Consider the following 25,156-nt stretch of genomic DNA (forward strand, 5'->3'; position numbering starts at 1 on the left):
GCAGGAAACCTGAAGTGGTTTTAAAAAGCTTGTGAAGGTTTGCTTGGATGGGGTTTTCTTTTACTTCCAAGGTGAAGACTTCTACCTTAATCTCTTTGCAGTTCTGACTACTTTTCCTTCTGTGATTGTGCAGTGCCAGGAGAGTGCAGTGCCTGAAGCATGTCCTGCCCTGAGATTCTCCAGCCTGTGTAACTGGTGATGTCCCACTCTGACAGAATGGGTTTTATGAGTAGCCTAAGACAATTTTTGCTTTCTACACAGGCAGTCCAAAGAAATTAAGGATTCACAGAAGGTAATGAAATGAAGTCCACCTTTGTGGCATGATGGTGAGGAGCAGGGAGGACTGAGAAAAAGGCAGGTGCTACTCTGTGGTGAACAGGCAGGAGAAGCCTCCAAGCTGCCAAAATATGAAATGGAGATGAACCCAGTATAGTTTCATGTGTTTAGGCAAAGGCATTGTGATGCTTCCATGTGAGGGAGGACTGTAATTCTGTGCCTCGTCTCGCTCTGATAAAATCAGCAAATCTCTGAGAGTTTTTAAAGAACGGCTTAAGCAAAAAGATTTGACTGGGAAAGATAAATGAGAAACACTTTAATAGTAGAAGACATAGCAAGCTCTGATTGAGAAGAAATGAGGAGGAGGAGGAATAACCAGAGCTGATTTAAAAGTTGTTGTTTCCTTCCCTCAGGGAATTCTCCTAACTTCAGTATTTATGTGGGATAGAAATAAAAAAAAATTCTAATTTCTGTGCTGGAATGGAGGGTTGTGACAAATCTTGTTTTTCAAAAGGATGGTGTGGGGTTTTTTTTAAGGACCAATTTTGACATTTTGTCTTCCCCCACCACTTTGAATGAGTCCTGGGAATGGCAATTCAGAGATCTCTGCACTAATCACTGTTGAGCTGGGGTCACTGACCAAGCATTTTGCCCTCATGAGTGATACTGGTGCACCTCCTGCTCTGCATGCAGAGGCCACTGGCAGAGTGGAGGAACAGCACATGCCATGATTTTGCATGAGGGTGTCTCTGTTGGGAGATACAGCCTGTCAAGAGGCACAGCTGATAGTGATAATGGATTGTAGGTTGTGACAAAGGGGGAACGTTGTCATGTTGCGTGTAAGAAAAGGAGGAAGGTGGTGTGTGCTCTCAAAGGCAAACTATGACACATATGCTGTTCTGGGTAGAAAAGAGAAAGTAAAATACATTGTTTCTGGAAGCTTATTGAGATGACAAATAGGTTCTATAATGAGAGAGAAAAGCAGGACATTTATGCAACCTTTTATAAAGTTCATGTTTAATTCATCTTTGCCATGAAAATCTCCAGATCAGCAGGTGTGCTTCATCCATTGGCTGTACAACAGCCATCAGCTGTTATTCTGCAACAAATACTTCTGTGAAAAGGATATTTATTAATGTGGAAGAGGATTTAATTGGGATGCTCTTTATGTAATTTTTCAGGAAGAAAAGGCCTCCACAGGAGCTCACATAAATTTCTCTCTTCATTGAGAGTCTCTAAAACACCTGCCCTAGTAGTCACAATAACAGGGAAAAAAAACCCCGCAATTAGCTCATTTGAGGTGTCATGCTACAAAGATAATCAAACTGTTACTTGTTTAGTTTTTGGCCTGTGGGCTAAAGTGACTCCTACAAGGGAAATGGAAGTTTTCAGTGGGTAGGGAATAATGAAGTGCAGGAAGCTCAGAGTTGGTCTCTCAATCCATACCTGTGTTTGGGTGGTCCAGCAGTAGTTTCCAGATTCCAGTAGTTCTCGGAAGCCTCCTTGGAAACAAGGGCCCTTTGCTGGGTCTCGGAGCAAGGAGGTTCCCTGCACTGATGCCAACAGGCCAGAGACGCAGGGTAGAGATCACTGTTCTTTCTTTTCAAGGGGTTTCATGCCCTTCTCTTCCACCTTCCTCCCTACAACAACGTCCTGGGAGTCAAGGGAGGCTGGTTTCAGTAGGAGGTTAAAAGATGCTCAGTCTTTTTGCTTAGGATTTTGATCCAAGGTCCTTACGGTAACAGCAGCAAGCTCTTCTTGTATGTCTTGACTGTGTCAATATTGTCCTTTGTTAGTGGGAGGGCAAGTTGCATGAGTAAAACATACATTTTTTTCACGCGGATTTTACAATGCTTTTCAAGAAAATATGTTGGATACAGCTGAGATAAGTATATTCTTTATGGGGAGAGAAAGGAATTTTTATTTTTATCTTGGGTTTCTTCTCCTTTCTTGCTGAATCGAATGATTTTTCTCTAAGATAGGATACAGGGAAGACTTATAGCCTGAGATCTGTTTGCTCTGATGTGTGGAGAAGAACATGAAAGCATCATAACAGGCTATTTCAGTGAAAGCAAAGATAAAATAAACTCTGGAGTAAAGGGGCTGTTTTTCCTAGGCATTAGGAAAGGAGTGTCAAATTGTCTTAATGGATTATATTGTGTGCACAGTAGTTCTGCTCTCACAGGCTGAAACCTGAGCTATGCTGGAGTTGTTCTGTGGTAAAGTGACTTACCTTTCAATTCAACTGAAACTGAAAAATTCTAAGCCTGTTGTGAAAAGAGTGGGATGTCTTCCAGAAATAGCTGTCAAACAAAAAGCTCACCTGGCCTATAGTGTCAACTTGTCTATAGATGTTGCAATTCTTTTTGCGTGTTTCGTGGTGCATCTTGATTACATGGTGTGCCTTGATTGCGTGTGTCCTTAGAGCTGTTTTATTTCTTAATAACTAGTGGCTTCCACTGCAAACCTCCCAGTACCTCCCTCATGGCAAACAGAAAAGAGGGGCTAGCTGATCCCCACACAGTGCAATAAATGTTCCCATGTTACCTGAGAGTTTGGCTGACTTTCTGGACTAAACTAACCGCTTGCAGATAAAGTTTGGTGACAGCTGATTTTTTCAGGTGAGTCATGTTCCTAAATCCTTGTCCTGTAAGTGATATTAGACCTCCTCTTCAATGTTGAGCTGGGATTTTCCCAGTCAAGTCATCCTTGGTCTTCACTGCCCTACTACCAGCTGTCACCCTCTCATAGAAGGGATGGATTTAGGCTGATGGTAGCTATCAGGGATTTCTTTTATTCCTTCTTGCTTTGTGGCCATAGAGGATCTGTTCCTACCATAAGTTTCCCAGTTCAGAAGACAAAACTTCAAGTTGGACTTCAAGGTCTTTTCCATAAGGAGACGGAGAGATAGTCTGAGATTGTTCAAGGCATCATGCAAATCCTGGGGAAAGTTGCTGAGGCTGTTACAATTGTCAAATAGTAACGTTAGAGTACTTGCTGAAAAAAGGTGCATGAAATGTTCCTGCTGGAAGGCCAGTATTTCGCTCTGGGAAAGCTTTGGCAATGATACAGGACCAGCAAATTCTTGCTCTTTCCTGTTCCTGCCTCTCATCCCACTGCTGCTTCACAACGCCCTCAGCAGTGCTGACACAACTCTTTCTCAAGCCACATCATAAACCAGTCCAGTGTATTTAATGCACAACATGATCCCACAAGATTTCTTCCTACACATCTAAAGGGACAAGAAAAACATGGTCTGAGGTGCTAAAGGTAAGAATTTATAGAAAACCTTAAAGCTACTGCTAAACCCTCTGTGTTTAAGTATAGTGCATTTTGAGTTTCATAAAAGAGAGAAGCAGAGGATTGGGATGAGTTTCCCCTGTGAATACACTGCATTGATTGTCTTAGGCTTGGTGTCAGACCTGAAGAGTATTGAAACTAAGGCTTATGAATGTACACATTTAATAAATTAATTGTCCCAGGCTCTATCTTGGAGTTAAACTACAGGTAGTCTAAATCCAGAAGAATCAACCTTCTATAAGAAAATTCTTCTGTACTGTAGAGATTATATAAGAATTTCATTGTCACCTGTGGGCATTGCTGCTTGGTATGGTGATTAGAACTGCTAATAGCTTTTATAGAGTGTTTGGCACCTGGCAAGCCTGACATCCCACAGCCAGCTGGGAAGCTTGGCTGTGCAAAGGTGTCTATCTTCTACTCTTCCTTGAGGTCATAATTTGACTTCTAGGTCATAGGTAATAGTTTTCATCTTATGTCACTGTTTCTAAGATTATCTCCTTGTTCTGTGAAGTACTTATGTTAAGTTCTTTCTGTCCTGCTAAACACTGTGCCTTTCTAACTTGAATTTGAATGCTGAGGTTTACTGAAGGGCTTGAAAATCTACAAAAATCCCTGCCTTTAATTTGTAAGAAATGGATCATCCAGACTCCTTACACTCGATCTCTTTATATTCTTTGAAGCCTGGGTAGACGGGATCACTCTATTTTATTTATTCTTCATCCCCTCAGTTTGTATGTCTTGACAGCAACCATTTTATCCTGTGTTTCTTGGAGATTGCAGGTAGGTCAAATAATTCCTGAGTAAGTATCATGTAAGCAAGATTTTTTTTCCCCCAGCACAAATCACCTACCATCTCCTTCCTATATCTGTGCTTAAACTTCTTTCTGTCAAAAGGCTCACGCTGCCTTTCCAGACATGATTTCTTTCCCTTCTGGTCATTAAGGACTGTCTTTCTTGCAGGACATCTCTGCCATTCAGTTGTTAAAATCCAGATTTCTTGGCATGCGTTCAGTATAAGATCAAAGAGGAGGGATGTTGTGCTGCGATGGATGTGGTGGCAATCTCCCAAAACCTACACTGGCTTCCAGTGCGAATTAAGGCCACCTTGTTGCACTGTTTACTGTGGCTTCAAAAACCTTTCAGATAAAACAGGCATACTTGGGTTCTACTGTTTCTTTGACTGCCACCTTTTTTCTCTTCTCATCCTGTTGGAAAGGGGTCAAGAAAGAGAATTGGCAACAATTTTAACAGAGGATCTTGTAGGCTATGAGTACTCAGCCAGGAAAAATTTTCAGGAAGCCAAATATGCTGAGTTTCAGGCTGTTTGGTACTGGCGAGGGAGGAGGGGGAGGGAAATACGTTGTTCCTAAAATAGCATTTTGTGCTACAGAGATTTCAAGGACTAAATTTTTGAGCAGAGTGGAACACCTCTCCTGCTTTGTTTTTTCTTTGCTCTCTTGACGACAGAGAAGTTGTTTTATGCTATTAAACTGTAGAAAAAATATTGTTGCTGCTACCATGTACTAACACCTACTACTTTCCTAAGAGATGGAGTTGAGTGAGAGCCCTAATCTGTGTGCAGATTTTAGTTAATGTCTCTGTATTGCACCAAGTATCCTGTGTTAAAGACTACTCTGTCAAGGTCAATGTATGTTTTGGCTGTTAATAACAAAACTTTTTTTCTTTCTTGTGGCAAACCTAGTGGGGTTGCATGCTACTTGTTACATCCTTGCCCAACTGAGCTGTGTATTTTGGCAGCAACTTTCCAGCCTGACAATCTGTGTGTACCTCATGTCAGCCCTTCCTAATAGGACTCTTGTCTGGCCCTAAGATTAGCAGGAAGAAATCCAAGATGAGGGATAGCCAGCAAGTGTCACAAGGCTTGGAGAATGCGGACAATAATTCAGTTGGTGACACAAGCACGAGCCTTTTGGCTGCTGTTCAGAGAAGCAGGGTGTTGTAAAAGTTGAAGTTGCTACACCAAGTCACTTAATTTTATTTTCACAGCATTTCCAGGGTTTGGGCTGAGGACAGATTGATCCTGTGATTGCAGAGATCCAGGGATCTAAGAAAACTTTTTAAAGATGCAGATCTTTTGTATTTTGTTTGGCACAAATTAATTAAGAGAGGGAGACATGGCTTGTTCTGAATATCAAAGTTTAAAATACACAGAACAGAGAGGTTTAAGATAGAATGTGCCTGCTTTGCATGTCTTCTTGTGACGGAGCTAGTGCTTCAGAACTAATACCACGTGCTTGATATTTCTATCTTCAGACTGTGGCTTTATCTCCAAGATCATGAGGTCATACAAAAGTTAAAGAGAGCATAATTTCTTGGAAAAATAAAAAATTACTCAGAAAAATTGACTAGAAAGTTATTTTTTTCTCAAATGGTTTGGATAAATAGTTCCCTTTAGATGGGTCTTTAATATCTTCACTTTAACACGTAGCAATTTTCTGTCCCTGCAAGAATGGAAAGGGCTTAAAAAAGAGAATAATCAGGAGGCATATTTATTTTGGTATGTCTCTGTGGTCCATGAAGCTATTCTAATATGCCAGCTTTATGTGGTCCTGTGAGTTTTCAGGGCATGCACATACTAGTCCCTCCAGAGGCACTGCCACCAGACAGGCTGCAGGGATTGACTTTGGATTGTTCCATGGGATTGGACTTACTTCCTGAGGCCTCTGAAGTCAGCACACACATACCTCATTTTCAGGTTTAAAATCATCTCAAAATTTAAACTGAGTTGATTTTACTAGGACTATGGGGGGTTCCCTAGAAATAAGAAGGATTTCTTTATTTGATTTGTTCTTTACTTTATAGATCAGGCTAGGATGAGATTGAAGGATGGGGGAGCCAGCAGCAAACTTTGTGGATATTTTTCTTTATCAGATAATTAAGATATTGTTAAATATATTAAAAAGTAATTAAATACCTTTATTCTCTATAAGAGCATGGAAATTTTGAATGCACAGCTTCTTAAGGGTGAGAAGGAAGTTTGTGATTAAGGCAGACCTGTACACTAACTTGAACCTGGCACCGATTATAACAGGATTATTCGAGTACTTTAAACTTTTCTCAGATGTTTAGAACTAAATCATCATTGAATTTCTTCTTTTGATTCCCTGCTTGAATTTCAGTGCACAGGGAATGTATTAGATGACATTGGTACAGTCTGACCATCCTTTTCTGATGCTGCACTTATGTTTTATTCAGTGCTGGTTTTTTTTTCAACTTCTGTAAATGTGCCTTGTCATCTCTCATCAGCTTGTCTTCTAAATATTGGAGAAGAGGGGAAGAAAAGAATTGGTCCCTTTATGTGCAAAAGGAGGAAGAGTTTTCACTGTGCCAGTGTGTGCCAGCCAAGAGGCATTTTCTATTGACATTTTATTGTTTCTTCTTTCTGGAGACGTGTGTTTCAAAGGCTGCCAGTGCGTCAAAGCTCTCTGCTGCCTCATTATTCAGAGCTGCTGATGTGAAAAGTTCCTTCATGCAGCTTTCACTAACTCCAGGGAATTATCTTCAGTTTCTTCTTCCTGCTCTTTTCCCTTTATCTGAAGAGTAAATGTTTATGTTTCTTGGAGAACTTAGGGCAGAAAAATCTGTGGGCTGTGCTGCCTGTTTTCCACAGAAACCAAGGAGAGGTAAGTTTTCCTTGCAGTTCGTGAGAAAATCTAATTTGGAAGGATATAATTTTGTTCTTCTAGTTTGGCTTCTTCCACCTATAGTTATCATTTCCCTCCTGAATCCACAGTTTTGTCCTTTTGCTCTTGAGTGAGAGGAGTAACCACATGGCAAAAAAAAAAAAACAAAACAAAAAACAAACTAACAGCAAACCAGAACCCACCAAGAATCAAAACAAGAACAACAACAAAATACTTCTTAAAATTAACATATGTGGTCGATAATGTTGAAATTGTAGTACTGTACCAAGAAGTTTGATGAAATCAATGTATCTTACAGCATATATGGTCTTTCTTGCTGTTGTGCTCTTTGGCTCGTGAAATGGATGTTGATTCTGATCCCTGTAATGTGACCTAAACAATCTCAAGGAATTAAACAACTCTCCAAAACACTAAGAAGCTATTTGGTTTGCACTGCATCATTAATTCATTACCAGCCCCTTAAATGTCTGTTTTTCTGATATTGGGAGTAATAAAATACATGTTTACATTGTTTCTCTGGGTTATTTCAGAGATCATTAATTAAGGTGTATAGCACAAGGATTGCACAAATACAGTACCACATTTAAAAAAGCATTTTTAGCCGCAGGAGGGAGGGATAAACATTGCTGTGTTACTGGTGAAAGATTTTGTGAAAATGTTCTGAGTAGAATGAGTTCTTCATACTCCTAGCTGAGTTTCAAATAAGGGAAGAGCTCATGGTTAGAAAAAGAAATGTTAATACATTTATAATTGCAAATAACACCATGGTTTCTGTGTTTTATTGATACCTTCTTTAGAATCTGTCAAAAAATTTTAAAATCTGTCATAAAATATTGTGGCAGTGGCTGTCAGATGCCAAGAAATGAGAGGCTCTGGGTCCATTTCCTAGTGAACTATGTCCTGCTTGACCAAAGCCTGCTTTGATCAGCACCTGTGCTAGCAGACTGTGTTGCCAGCTATCCACAGCAGGCCACTTGGCAAATTCCATGAGAAGGGTGAATTTTCCAAAGCATGTGAAGATACCCTTATAGGTGGTTTTTCATTTTGTTCATCTGTTGGTTTTGGTCTTGAGGAAACTGTTTTCTGGAAGAGCTCCTTTTCCACTTCATCCATGTTGCACATTGCCAGGATATCTCCCAGGAGCAGTTCAGCTTTGTGTGTTTAGAGAGCTCAGAACTACTTGAAGTTTGAAGCTGCTCTGGGTAATTCTGGGTGTAGCACTCCCAGTTCACTGTGAGGTTCCTCCTGGTAGAAGCTGAATGGAAAGTTCTCCCCAAACACCCTCACTCAGATACTAATAACAGAGTCCTACAAACTCTCTTTACTGGTGTCTTTCTTTTCTTTACTTCTTTTTCTTTACTTTTTTAAAGGCACATTTTGCAGTCACAGAATCCAAGACATGTTCACCCTGTCCATGCTCAGAGGGTTTCCTTCAGTTTTCCACTTTGATCAAAGTGCTGTACTCTGGAAATCCTAGCAGCTACCTTGGAGCTTTCCATTAATACCTGGCTTGCTTTCATATGGCCACTGAAGGTTCTGGCTTAGTTGGGATGCTTCTGTATTCCCTGTCAGAATACAGAGAAGTCAGAGTTTCCAGAGAAGAAGGCCTGCATGCTGTGCTTGAGAGCCCAGTGAAAAACAAAACTTGCAAACTCTTAGGATAATGTTTGCTGTTGAAAGGAGCTGAGGTGAAACCAGTAGTCTTCCTGGACATGTCATTTCTTAAGCTTTCATTCCCTGGCCCTGAGCTATCCCACATCCTCAGGAGAAGCAGCAGGGATCATCTGTGCTTGTAACTCTGTGGTTCTCTTGCTAGAAGCACTAGATCAAGGACTAAAGAGGTTGGGAGTGCATCCAGACAGGGACAGTTAGACAAAGCAGTGGGAAAAGTCTACCCAGAGTGGTGAGGTGTAATGGGAGGCAGAAATATGCAAAATCTGGGACCTGCCTTGTATCTCACTGGCTTATATCTTAAGAACTTGTACACTTCCTAATTTTTCTACATTATACATGTAAAGTCTAATTTTTTTACTGCTGCCATTTTCTTACTCTCTCTCCAGAAGCCCACAAGCCCCCTACTATGTCCCCTTTATGTCTCTATTGTCCCTTCCAAATGCTCCAGCTCTGGATTCTTGTAGGAGGAAGCAGCTTCCTAGATTCCCCTCACTGTGATTTCTTGCTTTTCCAAAGGGGGAACAAGGTGTTTGTCAGTCCATGATATCTGCACAGTGAGAGTCATGACTAAGCAACAACAAGGCTGGACCTGCCTCAGGTCTGCTACTGGAGCTGCCCTAGTCTCTGCACTTTGTGCTGCCTTGTTATTCCAGTGCCAAGGACTCCAACAGCAAATCTGTCAGTATGTTGTGGTTCTGATTCCAGGAATGCCAGAATTGTCTTCAACAATTCAACAATTCCGGCATTCCTGGAATCAGAACCACATACTGGAGAGCTGGTCACAGGTGCTGATTTCCCAGCTTGCTGTAGAATAAGCCAGCTAGCAGTGTGCAATAACCAGTGTAAAATTCCCTGTAGACTTCCTGGAATTAAATAGGCTACAATCACGCTCCTTTCTTGCTCCTGAAGGGTTCAGTTCTGCTCTGGACAGAGCAACTTTGCCAGGTGCCATCAAGTGCTCAAAGCCTGAAAGATGAGAGAAATGTGGGGAAAACAAAACAAACAAACAAAAAGCAAACAAACAAACAAAAAAAACCCCAAAAAACAAACAAACAAAAAAAAGCTTTTTGTTTGTATTTAGCCTGAGGTTTGAGTCAGTGATGAGGGAAAAGGCAAAGCTGTGGTCTTTCCATTGATAACGTTCTCTTTCAGGTCATTTAAAAAAACTCCAGCATACAGGCATCTTAAATCTTTGGGTTTGAAAATATATGTCTGTATATATGCTTTGCTATGAAATTAAGAGTATAGATTCTCACATTCATCTGGTCATCCTTTTAGGACTCTTCTTGGTGGGAAATATTCCAAGCATTTTTGTCGTTCAACTCCAAGACAAGAGTAGGGTTGTAGACTGTACTTCTTAATGAAACCTCAATATAAAACTACTCAGATTGCTGAGCTTGGCTTCCTGTTGGAAAGAAAAATAATTAGAGTTACTTAGTTAAGCTTAAATCTGTGTCTGAACACAGCAGGTAATTTTTTCCATTCTTTTGGATCTGAGATCTAAGGTGTGAAATGTCATTTTAGTTTGCTGTTTCAGGACTGCTAAACTCAGTGCAGTCACCACAGCTACTGTATTATCTGAACTCATCAAGACATTTCCCTTACAACATGTCAAGAGCTTCTCAGCTGATAAGTGGTTTCCTCTGTCTTATAAGGAAGGTATGAACAAATTCAGATGTTATGGAGGGATAGAGGAAAAGGAATTTTGCCCTGTTACAGCTTTTAAAAGTTCATAGTGTGAGGTATTCCATAGCCACTGCCATTGAGGTCTTGATGACCCAAAAATGGATGAGGCTCAAGGAAAAAAGCAGGGGGCAGATTTTTGTCTACAACCTAAAAACAGTTTTCTATGCATGTATTGCACAAGTACACACATATTCCTAAAGAAAAGGCACCAGTGAAAGCCTTTATGTTCTCGGGAATCCAGACAGACTGAACATGGGGGGACTCTGTGGCTATCAGAAACTGGGAATGGTAAATACATGTATGTGTGTTTGAATTCCTACAGCTGTCTTGCTTTCTTTCAGCTTGTATTATTCAGTCAATTATTAATTATTTTGCATTTGTTTTGAAGCTTAATACAAACAGAAATACACATTTATAGTGATAAATCTGCACCAGAGTACAAAGCTTGCATTTTCTATTTACATCTTCCACTGGACAGAGCTGTGCAGAAAAAAGTTGTAAAAATAGAAAGGTTATGTCTTAGATAATTGTTTGTTTTTAAAAGCGTGGTCATTAGGAGGTTCATCATTTTGACCACATTCCTGTACATTGTCCTCAGTTTATTCTTTTGTTGGTTTCTGCAGGGGTTTTTTTTGGTTTTTTTTTTTTTTTTTTTTTTTTTTTTTTTGTTTTGTTTTGTTTTGTTTTGTTTGTTTGTTTGTTTGTTTGTTGGTTTTGGGGTTTTTTTTAGGTTTTCTTATGAAAGCATAGAAATTCAGTTTCAATTGATTTCATTAACACTTTGGAGCATTGTGCTTGGATATTTACCTGACAGGAACACTGGATGGAGTTACAGTTGAAAAAGTCTCAGGAAGGCAGTCTCTCTATCATTCCATGGCATAAATTTACTTACTGGATAATGATCAGTGATACTGGTTTATTGATACTCGTATAAATATTGCTGTTGACTCTAAATCTTGAGTGAAGACCGTTCTTCTTTATGTCATGACAGTGCCTTTGTGAAGAACATGGTTTCTGTAATCACATAAGTATTTGCACTGCTGCTGTCAATCACCACTGCATTTCCATTTATTACAAAAATATAGGCAGTTTTTAGGCACCCAGTCCTGTTTGGGACTATTATGGAATAGTTTTCCAGGAGTGCTGGAATGTGGAAATTGCTGAGGAGGTAGCAGTCCTGCAGCTGCTGTCCTTCAGAGCAGCTGTGCTAGTTGGACTTTTCCAAAAGTGGGGCTTGACAAAAAAACAACCAAATCTCCTTAGCCGCTGGTTACCTTCAAATTGTATGTGAGTATTCTTAAACTGGCTCATCCACAGAATCATTTAGGTTGAAAAAGACCTTAAAGATCACTGGAGAGAGAGGCTGGAGGGTGTTGGTGGCTGCAGAGCTCAACGTGTCTCTGCAGTGTGCGAGTGGGCAGTGACCCCACCCCTGTGCTGGGCTGAGCCCCCAGCTTGGGCAGCAGGGGACGGGAAGGGGGGATTCTGTCCCTCTGCCGTGCCCAGGTGAGACCCTCCCCTGCAGAGCTGCCTCCAGCCCTGGGCCCAGCAAAGGACAGGGAGCTGCTGTAGCCAGCCCAGAGCAGGCACCAAGATGATCAGAGGGATGGAAGAGCTCTACTGTGAGGAAAGGCTGAGAGAAGTGGGATTGTTCAGCCTGGAGAAGAGAAAGCTCTGAGTGACCTTAAAGCTGCTTTTCTGTACATGAAGGGAGCCTGTAAGAAGCCTGGAGGGGGACTTTTCATGTCGGTAGATAGTGACAAGGGGAAATGGCCTTGGGCTGACAGAGAGTAGGTTTAGATGGGATATTAGCAAGATATTGTTCCCTGTGAGAGAACAGTTCCCAGGTGAGGTTCTGGCACAGGTTGGCCAGAGAAGCTGTGGCTGCCCCTGGATCCCTGGAAGTGTCCAAGGTCAGGTTGGATGGGGCTCTGAACAACCTGCCCATGGCAGAGGGTTGGAATGACATGGTCTGTAAGGTCCTTTTCAACGCAAGCCATTCTGTGATTCTGTGCTTCTAACACTGCCAAGTCCACCACTTAACTGTGTCCCCAAGTGCCACATCTACACATCTTTAAATACCTCCAGGGTTGGTGACTCCACCACTTCCCTGGAAAACCTATTCCAATGCTTGATAATCATTTCAGGGGAAAAAAAAATCACAAATGTCATAAATGCTGGTGCTGTTATTTTTGATGGGGGACAAGGATGAGCAGTGGAAAAGGACAGAAAATCTTTGTTAATACGTTAGCTGCTGGATGCTACGAAGAAGTTATCAGCTGAGATGTCTAAAATAAAGTTAATTTGCCAGACAAGCCTGTTATCACCCAGAGTTAACTCCTGACCTCATGAGACCTCCCTTGTGCAGTACTGGGGTGCAGAGTGATTGGTGTGCAGTGGGTATGGCAGGGGTTTTGGGACAGGACTGCTGGCTGTAGAGATCCTAGGAGAAACAGTAGAGGAAAATGGCTGTGAAGTGTGAATTAGGGAAATAATAAGGGAAAGATTGCCTGCAGAAAAGCTCTGATGTAGGATGTCTGCCTTTAATTATGCTGAGGCAAAGCAAAAACCTAGTTCTGATCAGTGCTTTGATCCTGTAACCTGCTCAATGGCTTAAAAAAAAAAAAGGGAGAGTGGATACATATGCTGGGCTATGTGATACAGAAAGGAGCCTACAGAAGCTTCACCTTTGAAGTCTCTGGTAGCTGCTGTTCTTACCAGGTGGATAATTAAATAGGGTTGAGGCAGAACACATTGATATTTGGGCTACTGAAAAATATTTGTTCTTTAAACTCCTACGTGACACGTGTAGGTACGTCCTCAACACCATTGCCTCGTCTGAGGTCTAAAATGTTTGCAGGCCTGTTTTCCTTAATCTTGGAGAAAAAACAGGCTGAGTGAGACTAAACAGGTTTCACTAAAAAATCAAGAGGCTCCTCCTGCGATGTGTTGCATCAGTGGCCCTTCTGTTTTCTTTTTTGTCTGTGTTTCTTCATGGTGGTCAAATACTTTGTACTACTTGGGAGGGTCAGATCGTCTGTGAAGCTGTATAGGTAATGCTTAAGCAATCTGGAAGTTTCAGCTTTTGCCCACATCTGTCCTGGGGGCAGGCCTTTGGCCCAGCAACTACAATTCCCAGAGGTTTCCGTGTCTGTCTGCCTGTCATGTAGTGTTCAGCAGTTTGCAGGATCCAGCTGTGCAGGCTGCTTGTTGTCTCCAGCTCTTAATTATGGTGTCACACGTCGTGTCTCTTTAGATTTAACTGCAATAAATTAAAATTGATTAAGAAACTAGTGTGGTTTTTCAAGGCATGAAGGGTTTCAGGGAGCAATGAATTTCTCCTTGCATGTTGCTACTTGGGGATGCTGTTATGGATTTGAATTGCTACTGTTGGCAAACAAAAAGTTATTTGGAATGTGTTAGCTGGAGAAAAGTGATTTAACCTTCAGGCTTCTAACAACAACATTTATATTTGGTGTAAATTGCTTGAAGCAAAATCTCTTTTGCAAAGAGGATTATCATCAGGAGTTCAGTCTGGCTGTAAATGTGCCCATCTTTGCATCACAGGGTTTTATTTCTTTATGCTGCATTAGCTTCTGTAGTGCCTGTATAAAGGATGGATTATGACCTTCCTTTTAATTCTGTAGCTAAATGAGAGGAGTTTTATCTTTGTTGTTGCTGTTAGGTGATGTTAAATAACTGTGGAAGTTCAACAAACCGTAAGGAACTTTTAATTTTTTGTAGAACAGCCATTTTATCATCCTCTTTGCTTCGTTTTCTGTCACCAGTAAAATCTCCCTGACTTCACAGGCTACACAAATCTTTTTGTGCCTAAAGACCTTTGGAAATGCATTATGTAACTTCAGTGCCTCCTTGCTGGTACTTTCTGCTTGTTTGTGTCAGCAGCGCTGTTGTCACAAATCGTGTGCAGTGTTGAACTACTGCCATTTTCTGCTCTGATTCACTGTTGCTTCTTACTGAAAATGCAGGAAATATTTTAAATCCAAAGGCTCAAATCTAAGTTAATTCATATTAATCCTTGTTGAAACATTGGTCATTGCACTGGAACTTCTATGGTTGTGAGTTTGGCCCAGAAAATGAAATCAAAGGAGCAAAATGACCTTCTCCTTCTGTTACTGAGGAGCCAGGAGTTAAATTAGTATGATATAAAACAAGTCACTATTTCACCTATTTGGAGCATGTGTGGTGTGTATTGATTAAACAAACAATAAATGCTTGCAGGCAAAAAACACGTATTGGAAATAGTTGCTTTTATGTATTATAATTACTTGCCTACTTTGGAGAGTCTCTGTAATACATGCTGGGACAAAATGTAAAAGACAGAATAATTTTATGAAGATGTATTGTTCAGGCATCCCCAGCGTTCAATCCATTTAAAACTCATAGAATAATTAATAGACTGAGGAAGTAAATTGATGAGACAGAAATAGTCTGTGACCACTTTACATTGCTTTTTCTGACCTCAGCTATACAAGTTCTCTGAAGCAACAGGAATTTTTATTTCTCTGCATGTTCCAGGTTGATTATAACTATTCTAGAATCCTGATTAAAGAAAACTCTCTTATGTATGGTTGGATATTTTCGCTCAAAATGAAAAATTTATTTTCAGAAAGTGGCCAAAAATTATTTTGTCTTAAAGGACTCTTGCTGTCTGTAGCATTTTTTCCAAAACCTATTGCTTGTCATTAAGTGTAATTTTGGTTGAAGCCGGTTCATTACGTTGAATATGATGTCTGAAAGACTCGTCTGAAGAGGCTGATCCTCTTCTTTATGGAAATTACATCCCTGCATAAAGTTGTGCAAGAAAAAGCTCATCAAAACTAGTCTAAGTACAAGGAGATGTCAGAGATACCATTTTTGAATCTGGATGTGCATTTATAAGCATATGGTCCTTTGCTCTTGCACAAAACTAACTGTTTTTTCATTTTATGCAGTTGAGTTGAAAAGAAAAATATCTCAACAGATAAGCTTCTGAAATGGCTGCTGTCTTGTTTGAACAGGGCAGTGATGCAGACCATACTGAAATATTCACCTCAGTCCACCTCCATTGCCCATCCTCCCTTTTGCTGTCCCTCCTTGACCCCCTGCAGCCATGGGGCTGCTGTGGGCAGTGGCAGTGACAGCATTCAGTGAGGTTCGGGTCCACATTTGCCTTCCCATCCCTCTGGCTCTGGTAGCAACCAACTCTGTGTCACACCAGTGCAATCTGGATGCAGATTTGGCGTCACCAAAATGCATGAAAGATGAGAACGTGGAGTAGTTGTTCTGTTGAATATCAGCTCAGACGTGCCTGCTCTTCACCTGTGCTATTCAGCTGAGGATACAAGGGTTGTCTTTTACATGAGGGAAGCATTGAGTTGGTAGGATTAGGATTCCCACCTTTCCCTTTGCTTGTCCTTTGGCACAAGATCATGGCTTTTTTTGTAACGCAGCACTGTAGCCCGTCCTTTCTGTTTGATCCGGAGGAGACTGTGAGAAGCAGTAGTACCCTCAGAACAGCTTGTGCACTTCTGTCTGCAGAGGTGCTCAGTGGGATTCCTGGCTCAGTGGGATTCCTGGCTCGTGGGTTTTTCATGCTCTGGCTGGAAATGAGTCAGCATCAGAGAGATTTGTGCTTCTGCAGAGATGCTGCGCTCAGTAATTCAGGTGGCATCATAGATTACTTTCCTGCTCCAGTTAGTGCCTGAAGCATCTGAGTTGCCTGTATATGCTCACTTGAACTGGGCTTCAGGAAGCTCTTGCATGGGCTTTTCTTCACAATTCAATGGCTTTCTCACCTCCAGTCAGATGTGGAAGAGCCAGAAACCTCAGCCTATGAAATAGTCTTTATCCTTCTTTACCTCACTAAGGGTCATCTCTCTGCAACTTCTGACCATAGTTCAAGTACTTGTACCAGGCATTTAATGCCTTGTAGTTTAATTGACTGGAAAATAGTCAGTGCTCAATATTGACTATTTATTCCTTAAGATGAAAGGCCAAGTATAACCTTCTGCAGGAAACAGTTTTACAATTTTAAAAGTCAAAAAGGCATGCATGTAGTTCTCCCTGGTTTGAAGCAGACCTCCAAAGGGTCAGGTTAGCAGGCATTATTTGGGTCACACCCTTTGACCTCAGAAATCCTCTGGTTCCTTAAAATTTCCATATGTTCTTTAGTACTTTCTTTACAAAGGCCAAGTAAATTCAATAAAAACAGAGAAAAATTAATCACACTCTTAAAAACATTTAAAAAATCAAAAATAGTTGTACAAAATAAAAAATTCAATATCAAGTTGAAAGGAAAATATCTTAGCAATACTGAATATAAACTGGAATCTACCTTTGAACCTGAAATGTAATAAAAGCCTCTAAATTTGCTTGACCAGTGGAGATTCAGAGCTCTGACTGAACATGCCAAATTGCCGCATTCTGGCTTTTGTGTCATGATCTCAAAACATGAATTTGTTTATGTGCATTAAACAAATCAAAAAAAAAGGTAAACAAACCTTTTTTTCCCTGATAATTAACATGGCATCAGATGAGTACAAGATTTTTATAATTTCTTCTGAAGTTTACTTAGGAAATAGAAAAGTAAATGTACTGCTAAGAGACATGAATCTGCTCCCATAACAGGCAAACACCATCTCATTCTTTGTGGCTTCTTATTTGGGATGAGGCCAAGTAACTGGATCCAATTCTGAAATTTGCCCTACTAACTCTAGGCTGCCTAATTTGGACTGGTTTATTATGGAAAATAGAAAGAATGGGATTTTTCTTCCCTTTTCTTTTAACCCTAGGAGGATAAGCCAGTAATCAAGAGTAACAGCAGATTGCCTTGAAAGTTTGTTTTTTCAGTAGATATGTTTGGTACTTCCATTTTCATCATACAAGAATGGCTTGGCAATTGAAATTTTTGGGGTTTTTTTGTACTTGGACATTCAAAATGGTCTCAGTCTAGATGGAGAAGAACTGTCAGTTATGTGCATGTAGTCCTTGTCAGAAATGCTTAGTGAGACATGGCTGCATGGTTAATTATAGGGACACTTCAACGTAGTGTGATTTGTTTACTTTACTATTTTAGCAGGCATTGAACATCTGGCCATAACAAATGAAGCTCTTTTTAGATAACTGAAGCTGGGAACCCAAATGAAACAACATAATAAATTGTTGTCCACATGTGGAAGCCTTTCACAGTTGTTTGTGCAGTACTCTACAACTCTTAAGGCAAAGCAGCAATTCTTAGTGATGCAGATTGGAAATGCTCTTTACTTCTGAAGTGTGGGGAGGAGAGTAAGTCCTCTGGTAATCTCCAAGTTTGTGGTGCTAAGTACTCTATAAATGTACCATTGTTTATGCAGATATGATCTTCTGGATACTAATTCAAAGCAAGTGTCCAGTGGCTGGAAGTGGTTGTTATATTTTATCTTTTTTCCTGTTGTTCACTGAGATTGGTATGACCTCTAGTGACTAAGGACTTCTCTCCTTCATTTTTCTATATTGCAGGGCATATGTCATGCCAAGTTTCTGAGATTTTTTGCCTTCATCTGGCTAAACTACAACTTTCTTCTGGCCCTACACACTTTTCACATGCTCCTTGGCTCTGCAAGTTCCTGTCTTCCAGTATAAGTCAGTTTTTCTGAACCGGAACAAGACGTGACATTTTGTTATAAATAAGTTAATTATCCAGTAGTTTTAACGTGTTGATTTAACTTCCCAAGTGGCCAGCTCTTTAATAAGAACAGGTTTTTAATAGGCCTAAATGAGCCTTCTGTATTCATCTAAGTTATAATCTTGATGACATCTGAAAGTAGGCTAATAACCAAATTCACTGAGCCAGAATACCCACAGTTATTAGTTTGTAAAATAGTGTCCCTGAGAGGTTATTCTGCTTGACCTACTTTCTAAACTGGATTCTACACCTGATGATTTGTCATGGGTAAAGAAATTTGGGGATTTTCATTTGTTTGATGCTGAGTGCTGTGGTCCCAGGCAGCACTGGGAAAGAAAAGTAATATTTTGTTGGGCTCGACTCCCTAGTTTGTATATCTGTAGTTTCTGCTGGAAGAGTTTTTCTGGGATGCTTGAAGATCATCATTCTGGTTCTTGAATAGGTGATTTTCAGCATTCTACTATTCTTGTTTCTTTTTGTTTCAAATTCCGTAGGCTTTTTTCAAAACATTTACTGGTGTTTTTCATGACCCTTTTCCTTACAGCGTGTGTTTTGTGCTTGCTGTGGTCTGCCCCACTTCAAAGATGGTTGTTTTGCCTCTGTTAGGCTAATAGGGGAAGAAGGGCTTTTCTAAGAGGATTCAGTCCAGCTTTGTTTGCATTTAATCAACTTAAGAGTTTGAATCAGGATGGCTGGGAACATTCAGGCCTGAAACCATTGTATCTAATTAAAATATTTAACTGGGACACATCATGTGGGAGCCTGGTCCATGTCAGTGGATCTCCATAGGGGAGCCTATCATGTCTACACTTGTTAGAGTGAACTGGGATGAATTCTGGCCATAACAGCTCGTGAAGGGTTGTGACCTGCACGTGGTATTGCAGTTCTGCAGAACAATGACACTGCACTGTGTTCCATGAAGAAGAGCTTTCTTCATGGTGTTATTCCAAGCCAAGGCAACAGGAAAAGACTGAGCATGTTGAGGAGTGATGGCTGACAAGGAATGCCGTAGGCGGAGTGGAATTGAAGTGGAAAACACAGCAGTGTTTATGAGGAAATTTCTTTTCTCCTTTGTCTTGTAGGGATAGCTGCATATCTTCATGGCTGCCACTTCACAGTAGCAGATAAACACTGTCAGCACTGCAGTGAGCATCTCCTGCTGGGAGCCTTGGACAGCATGAGCTGTGTTTGACCTCTGTGTGCAGCTGTGGTGTCATGTGGAGGATAAGGCTGAGCTTGATTTTTTTTTTAAGCTTCTCAGATTTTTATGGCTTATTTTCACAATAAAGCTTTTTTTTAAAAAAATAATTTTTAAAATTGCCATTGACTGAACTAATTTGAGTTGACCTAGGTGACTAAAAAGGTTATCCCAAAAGCTTTTAAAACTTCATTTCTGAATTTTCTCAGGTACCTGCTTCAGGAAGGGACAGAACAAGAAAGCACCATGTCTTCAGTCTCAGCTTATTACAATGGGAAGACCGTACTTATCACAGGAGCTACAGGTTTCATGGGCAAAGTACTGGTGGAAAAGCTTCTGCGCTCCAGCCCTGAAGTGAAAGCAGTTTATATTCTTGTCAGGCCAAAGGCTGGACAGTCAATGCAAGAGAGAGTGGCCAACATGCTGAAATGTAAGGTAAGTTCATATGGTTTATTCTGGAATCTAATCTGAAATCCATTTAGTTGGGTGAAGCAAAGGGCTCAGTTCATGAGGAGCAAAATGCTGACTTCTGCTGTAACAGCTGTGTGTTTTTACTGTGTCTAAAACAAGGAGCCAAAAGAATTTTACATGAACAAACCTGTACATGTCTGATTTTGATGGGTGCCACTGCATTACAATGTAATCTTTTTTCGTCCTATTTTGCGTGATCTCCACCCATGTGTCTTGATCCTGTTTAGTTTACCATCCCAGTGAAAAAAATCTATAGTGGCAAGAAGAGTGTCAAAGCCCTTTACTGTATTTAATATAAACATCTACAAGGAGACACTGACTTGGCCTGAGGCTCTCTAGATTCTCAAGATCCTCTGGATCTGAAGCCAGTGGTGAGGTTGTGAACTTGCTCACACTCCTCCAGCTATGATAAATGCCAGAGTTCAAGCTCATGTCTAATGCTAGTGTGAATTTGTACATAGCTGATGTGAAATGAGAGGAAGGGACAGATCTGGCCCTAGCAGCCAAGGAATTACTAGGAATTAACCTGAGAAATGTCAACATATCTTTTTGGAGTATTGGTTGAAAAGTTTGAACAAGACTTGACTGGAAGAATCCTTCTCCTTCTGCAGAAGTTAGAGGTAAAATAGGTGACTTTGAGACAAATAGGTCTGGCAGAAAACATGCTTTTTTGCTTTTAATGTTTTGAGGCATTAAGCTAGGAAAATCTTACATATGTCCCAAGAATAGAGATTGTTTGGTTTTGGTATGTTTTTAACAGAGGATAGATTGTTTTCATATTCAGGAAAATTTGTGAGTAATATAAAAGGAAACAGTCACATTAAGTTGCTTTTTGCAAGTCTGTCATAGAATGATTGAGGTTGGAAAAGACCCTCAAGGTCTTTGAGTCCAGCTCTTAACCTCACACTGCCAAGTCCACTCCCAGCTTTCATCTCAGTGGATAATGTGAAAAAATCCCAAGTGTGTTGTGTTTTTACCTTTTGTTTTTTAAAACACTTGAGGAAATGATAAACCTAGATATTTATCAAGGTAAGGTCTGTTTGCATTTTATGTATAAATGCTGCTGGCTTATCTCTTCAGTTGGGCAGCACAGCTTGGAGGTATTATTAGCTCTAGGTGGGGTTCCCTAGTAGCTTTTTTATTGTTGCAGCTGTATTAGATGTACCTATTTTTCTTCCTAGCATGTGTCAGCAGTTTTAGACTTGCCAACAGCAAACAGGACATGATAACCTCTACTTGAACCTTTGGCAGCCTGCTCCAATGTGTGTCAAATGAAGAAAAGGAGAAGGCAGAGCTCTAAGTTAGGCCGCTGCAGCCTTGGGAAGAAAAAAACTTTCACAAGTCATCCAGGTCCTCTTAAGGAAGAAGGTGTCTTTCTGATGCTGATCATTTTAAAATTACTCAAAAATCTTTGCCTAAGGCAGAAACCCTACTCCTTAAAGGGTTTCATGTACAAATGTTGACACCCTTGGAGATTTTGTTTTCTAAAAATGAAACTGTTAATTCCACTGGATGTTAATTTAACGACAGACCAGGAGGGCAGGAAACATTACTTTTAACATTTTTGCAGATCTTTTCTAGTTGATCACAGTCTAGAGACTGCCCTTTCATTTACTGTTCTGGTTTGCATGCTTCAGTTTGGGAAATCCCTGAGGTATATAATAAATAAAAATGCAGCAAAACTTTGTTCCAAATCTTCAAACAACATTTGCATTTGAAATTTCTGATCATGGTCTCTGATGAGATGTATTAGAGTAAGCACAGGAAGCTTCAGAATAAAATCCTTTCTCGTATTTATGTGTGCTATTTACGTGTACCTTTATAATTTCTAAACTCTAGTGCATAATTATTCCTTTCCCCACAAACTACTGATTTAATGCAGAATAGTATTTGTACTGGGTTTAGGAGAATATAATTTATTTTTTCTTTCATATCCTACCATGTAATCTTCTCTACTGACCCATGACACATTTAGTTTGCAAATAACTCCTTCTTTTACATTTAGCTTTGACCTAGTATTGGCTTCTGGATTTTCTTATTTGTACATCCAGAAAGTAAGTATTCCAGGAACCAAAGGAACAGAGAAATACAGGTTGCCAACTTCTAAATATTCTAAGCAAAGAGATAAAATGAGTATTTGGGATGAAGTAAGATCAGAGTGAAGCAGATTGGTTAAAATTAGTTGCATAATGTTTAGGTTCTTCAGGTAAGGTCTTCTGGGGACTCCTGATTTTTGGTAGTACTTAGAAATATTTTGAAAGAACTTGCTTAGAATTTTGATCCCTTTTCATATATCTCTGTGAAATTTGTGTAGCTTTTATCATTATATCTACAGGGGTTTAAACACTGAGGTGTCACATTCGTGCCCTGTCTTCTTCACAGTGTGTACGTGTGAATCTGCTGGAAGATGACTCCTGTTAAATACAAGAGAAGCTGTGGGTTCCAAAGGGTGATACAGTGTGATCAGGCAAAATAGCTTAGTTTGTGCTTTTCAACAGTTGGTTACTTGGAATTTTTCAACTTCTGAATCCAACATGGAAAGTAAAATACAGAAAATAGTTTGGGCATAAATCAGAATTCTTTGCATTCTGTAGCTGAATAGGCACTGAAAATTAATATAAGGCCGCTTTCCTTTATAAAATTAGTTTTATATGCAGGTGCATTAGTACATTAATATTCAATGTATAATGAACAGATACTCTATTATCTTGGCATCAAATCCAAAACAAACATGGTGACCTTGCCTCTTTGTGAAAGGAGATGTTCTATTTTCCAGCAGCAAGTCCCTAAGGGAATCAAGCTATTACCCTGTGCTTAATGAAATGCCACGTCTGCCTTGCACAGAGCACAGCTGTTTTACAAAAAAACCCAGATTTCAGTATGGGCTGCTGCCTGGATGTGGATTGTGAGGCAAAGCTTGACAGGGCTTTATAATTGTTAGTTGATGGGAGATACGTCTTTGGCAGAGGTAAGGAATTGCTTCAAGGAGCATTTTTTGCTGTGTGATCCCTCTATGCACAAAAATAGGCAGGAATGGTTGGAGGGGTTGTCTTCAATTCCCTGGAGAGCAGTTACTGGGCTAATGCTGAGTCACCAATTGTAGCTTTCCTGTTGTCCCTGGGAGAGCAGAACATTTTCCATGCCCTGAATGCAGTGAACCAAGGCCACTTGCTGCTGCCAGGCTGTTTCTCAGATACATTTGTTCAGTATTTCTAATTAGAAAGGTCACACAAAGTAGGGAGTGGAAAAGGCTCTTATTAATGTCTCAGATAATTCAGAGAGAAAATTAGGAGGCTGTGAATGAGGCTGCTGAAAATGGGGAATTGGGTATGACTGTAAAATGCTGCTGCTTTTTCCTGTCATCCAACCATGATTAACCCTTCTAGTTAGTGGATGCTACAGACAGACCTTCTCTTCCCTGCAAAGCTTTGTCTGGACCTGCACATTGGGATGAGCAATGCTGTCAGACACCTTTGTCTCTTCAGTATTTCCTCGTGAAGTGTGCTGTATTTATCAGTAAATATCCAGCAAGGCCCTGTAAATTTCAGCAAATCATTCCAGATTTATCTTTCCCAACCTCCTATGACTTTGCCCCCTCAATCATCACCATAAGCAATAAAGGCTCTCCATGCCAAACTGGTGCAGTGTCACTCCATCTGAACAGCATCCCTGAAATCTGCTGTGCCCACTGTAGAGGGGCTTGTACTTGGATCAGGGTTAATGAAGTTTTTAGGTTGATGGAACACAGTGGTGTTAGGTCATAGGTTGGACTCAATGGTCTCAGAGATCTTTTCCAACCTAACTGATTCTCTGATTCTGTATGTGCCCCATCCCTTGAAGTGTTCAAGGCCAAGACTGAAATACTATTTTTTTTTATCTTTGAGTGTTTGAAGAACAAATGAGTTATAGAATCGTAGAGTCATAAAATCAGTTATCTTGGCAAAAAACTCCTATGATCAGTCCAGCTTTTAACCCAGAACTGCCAAATCCACCACTAAACCATGTTCTTAAGCGTGACATCTTCACATCTTTTAAATACCTCCGGGAATGGTGACTCAACCCTCCCAGCCTGTTTCAATGCTTGATAATCCTTTGGTGAAAAAAATTTTCCCGATATCCAATCTAACCCTTCCCTGACACAACACAAGACCGTTGCATTTCCATTCTATCACTTTTTACCTGGGAGAAGAGACTGGCTACTACTTTGTTAAAACCTCCTTTCATGTAGTTGTAGAGAGCCACGAGGTACCCCCTGAGCCTTCTTTTTTTCCAGGCTAAACAACCCCAGCTCTCCAAGCCACTCCTCATAAGACTTGTGCTCTAGACCTTCCTAAAGGCATCTCCAACTGCAAGAAGCTGTGTCCCTTATATTACATAGCTTGTCCTTGTACTCCTGCAGGACTGTCTCCCTGAAACATCAGTCTCTGATCACTTAGAGATGCAGTTCCTTGGTGTTATCAGCATGGTTCCTGCTGATCTGGCCCCTTAAAAGCAGAACTTGCAGTACTGGAAGCTCTAGGAAGGATTATGACCTAATGGTGTTGTACGTTGTCTTTTATTAAAAGAAACAATGCTGCTGAAACCCAGGCAAGCCTTGGGGATGCTGTTTGTCTCCAGGTCACAAGCTCTGCCAGATGGTACAGAATTCAAGCCTCAGTTTTATTGCTGTTAAGGAGAGGTCACAGTGTAATGCTCCGTCTTTGCAAACTGTCTTCAGTCCTTCAGCTCCTGCGGGTATTCACAGTAGTAAAGTCAATTCTTTTAAAATAGACTGCGGTTTTCAGTTTCCTCCAGTTGTACAAAGGTACACAGTAAATCACAAAGGAATTAAGAATGTTTAAATGACATAAGATTCTAAATGAAAAACAAGAGCACAGTATGATATGAAAGTGTAGAAATGAGGTGGATTGCTCTGAAATTAGTAAGTTGTTGAAAGCAGAAATGCTTCTCAGTTCATTTCAAGTGTGTTCATCATTCTGTGAAGAAAAATGTTTTGGTGTCAAAACCTGACACATCGGTTTCCTCATCTTACCCTGGAAAGAGAAACCCAGCATGAATCAAGGTAGTCCAGCATCAACCGGTGGCCACCTTCCTGGCAGCAGCTGCCAGCTCAGCAGAGTGTTGGTTCTTGCAAGGTGTGTGTACAGAAAATGTGCCTTGTATGAAGGGTAAAGCAAGATCATTTGTACAGTTCAGCTTTCTCTGTATCTACTTGCTCAC

The 25,156-nt window shown here is 40.4% G+C and overlaps 1 protein-coding gene and 1 long non-coding RNA gene across 7 annotated transcripts in view; one reads left to right on the forward strand and one right to left on the reverse strand.

The window, feature by feature from the left end:
- The window catches only part of LOC135300736 (fatty acyl-CoA reductase 1-like), a 118,747-nt gene that overhangs the window by 36,778 nt on the left and 56,813 nt on the right, over positions 1–25,156 (forward strand). For all 5 annotated transcript variants that reach the window (XM_064420493.1, XM_064420494.1, XM_064420496.1 and 2 more), the window contains exon 2: positions 19,675–19,900. In XM_064420493.1, the coding sequence (XP_064276563.1) occupies positions 19,675–19,900 (226 nt within the window). The remainder of the gene's footprint in view (positions 1–19,674; positions 19,901–25,156) is intronic.
- On the reverse strand, positions 1,290–3,952 carry LOC135300741 (uncharacterized). 2 transcript variants are annotated; one of them, XR_010362504.1, is made up of 4 exons: positions 3,865–3,952; positions 3,112–3,217; positions 1,723–1,929; positions 1,290–1,375 (listed from the first exon to the last, which is right to left on the reverse strand). It is a non-coding gene; the product is annotated as an uncharacterized LOC135300741 (long non-coding RNA). The 2 variants fall into 2 exon arrangements; XR_010362505.1 differs by lacking the exon at positions 3,112–3,217 and having other exon boundaries at positions 3,865–3,948.

The sequence above is a fragment of the Passer domesticus genome, chromosome 5, assembly GCF_036417665.1.
Source record: "Passer domesticus isolate bPasDom1 chromosome 5, bPasDom1.hap1, whole genome shotgun sequence".
Lineage (NCBI taxonomy): Eukaryota > Metazoa > Chordata > Aves > Passeriformes > Passeridae > Passer > Passer domesticus.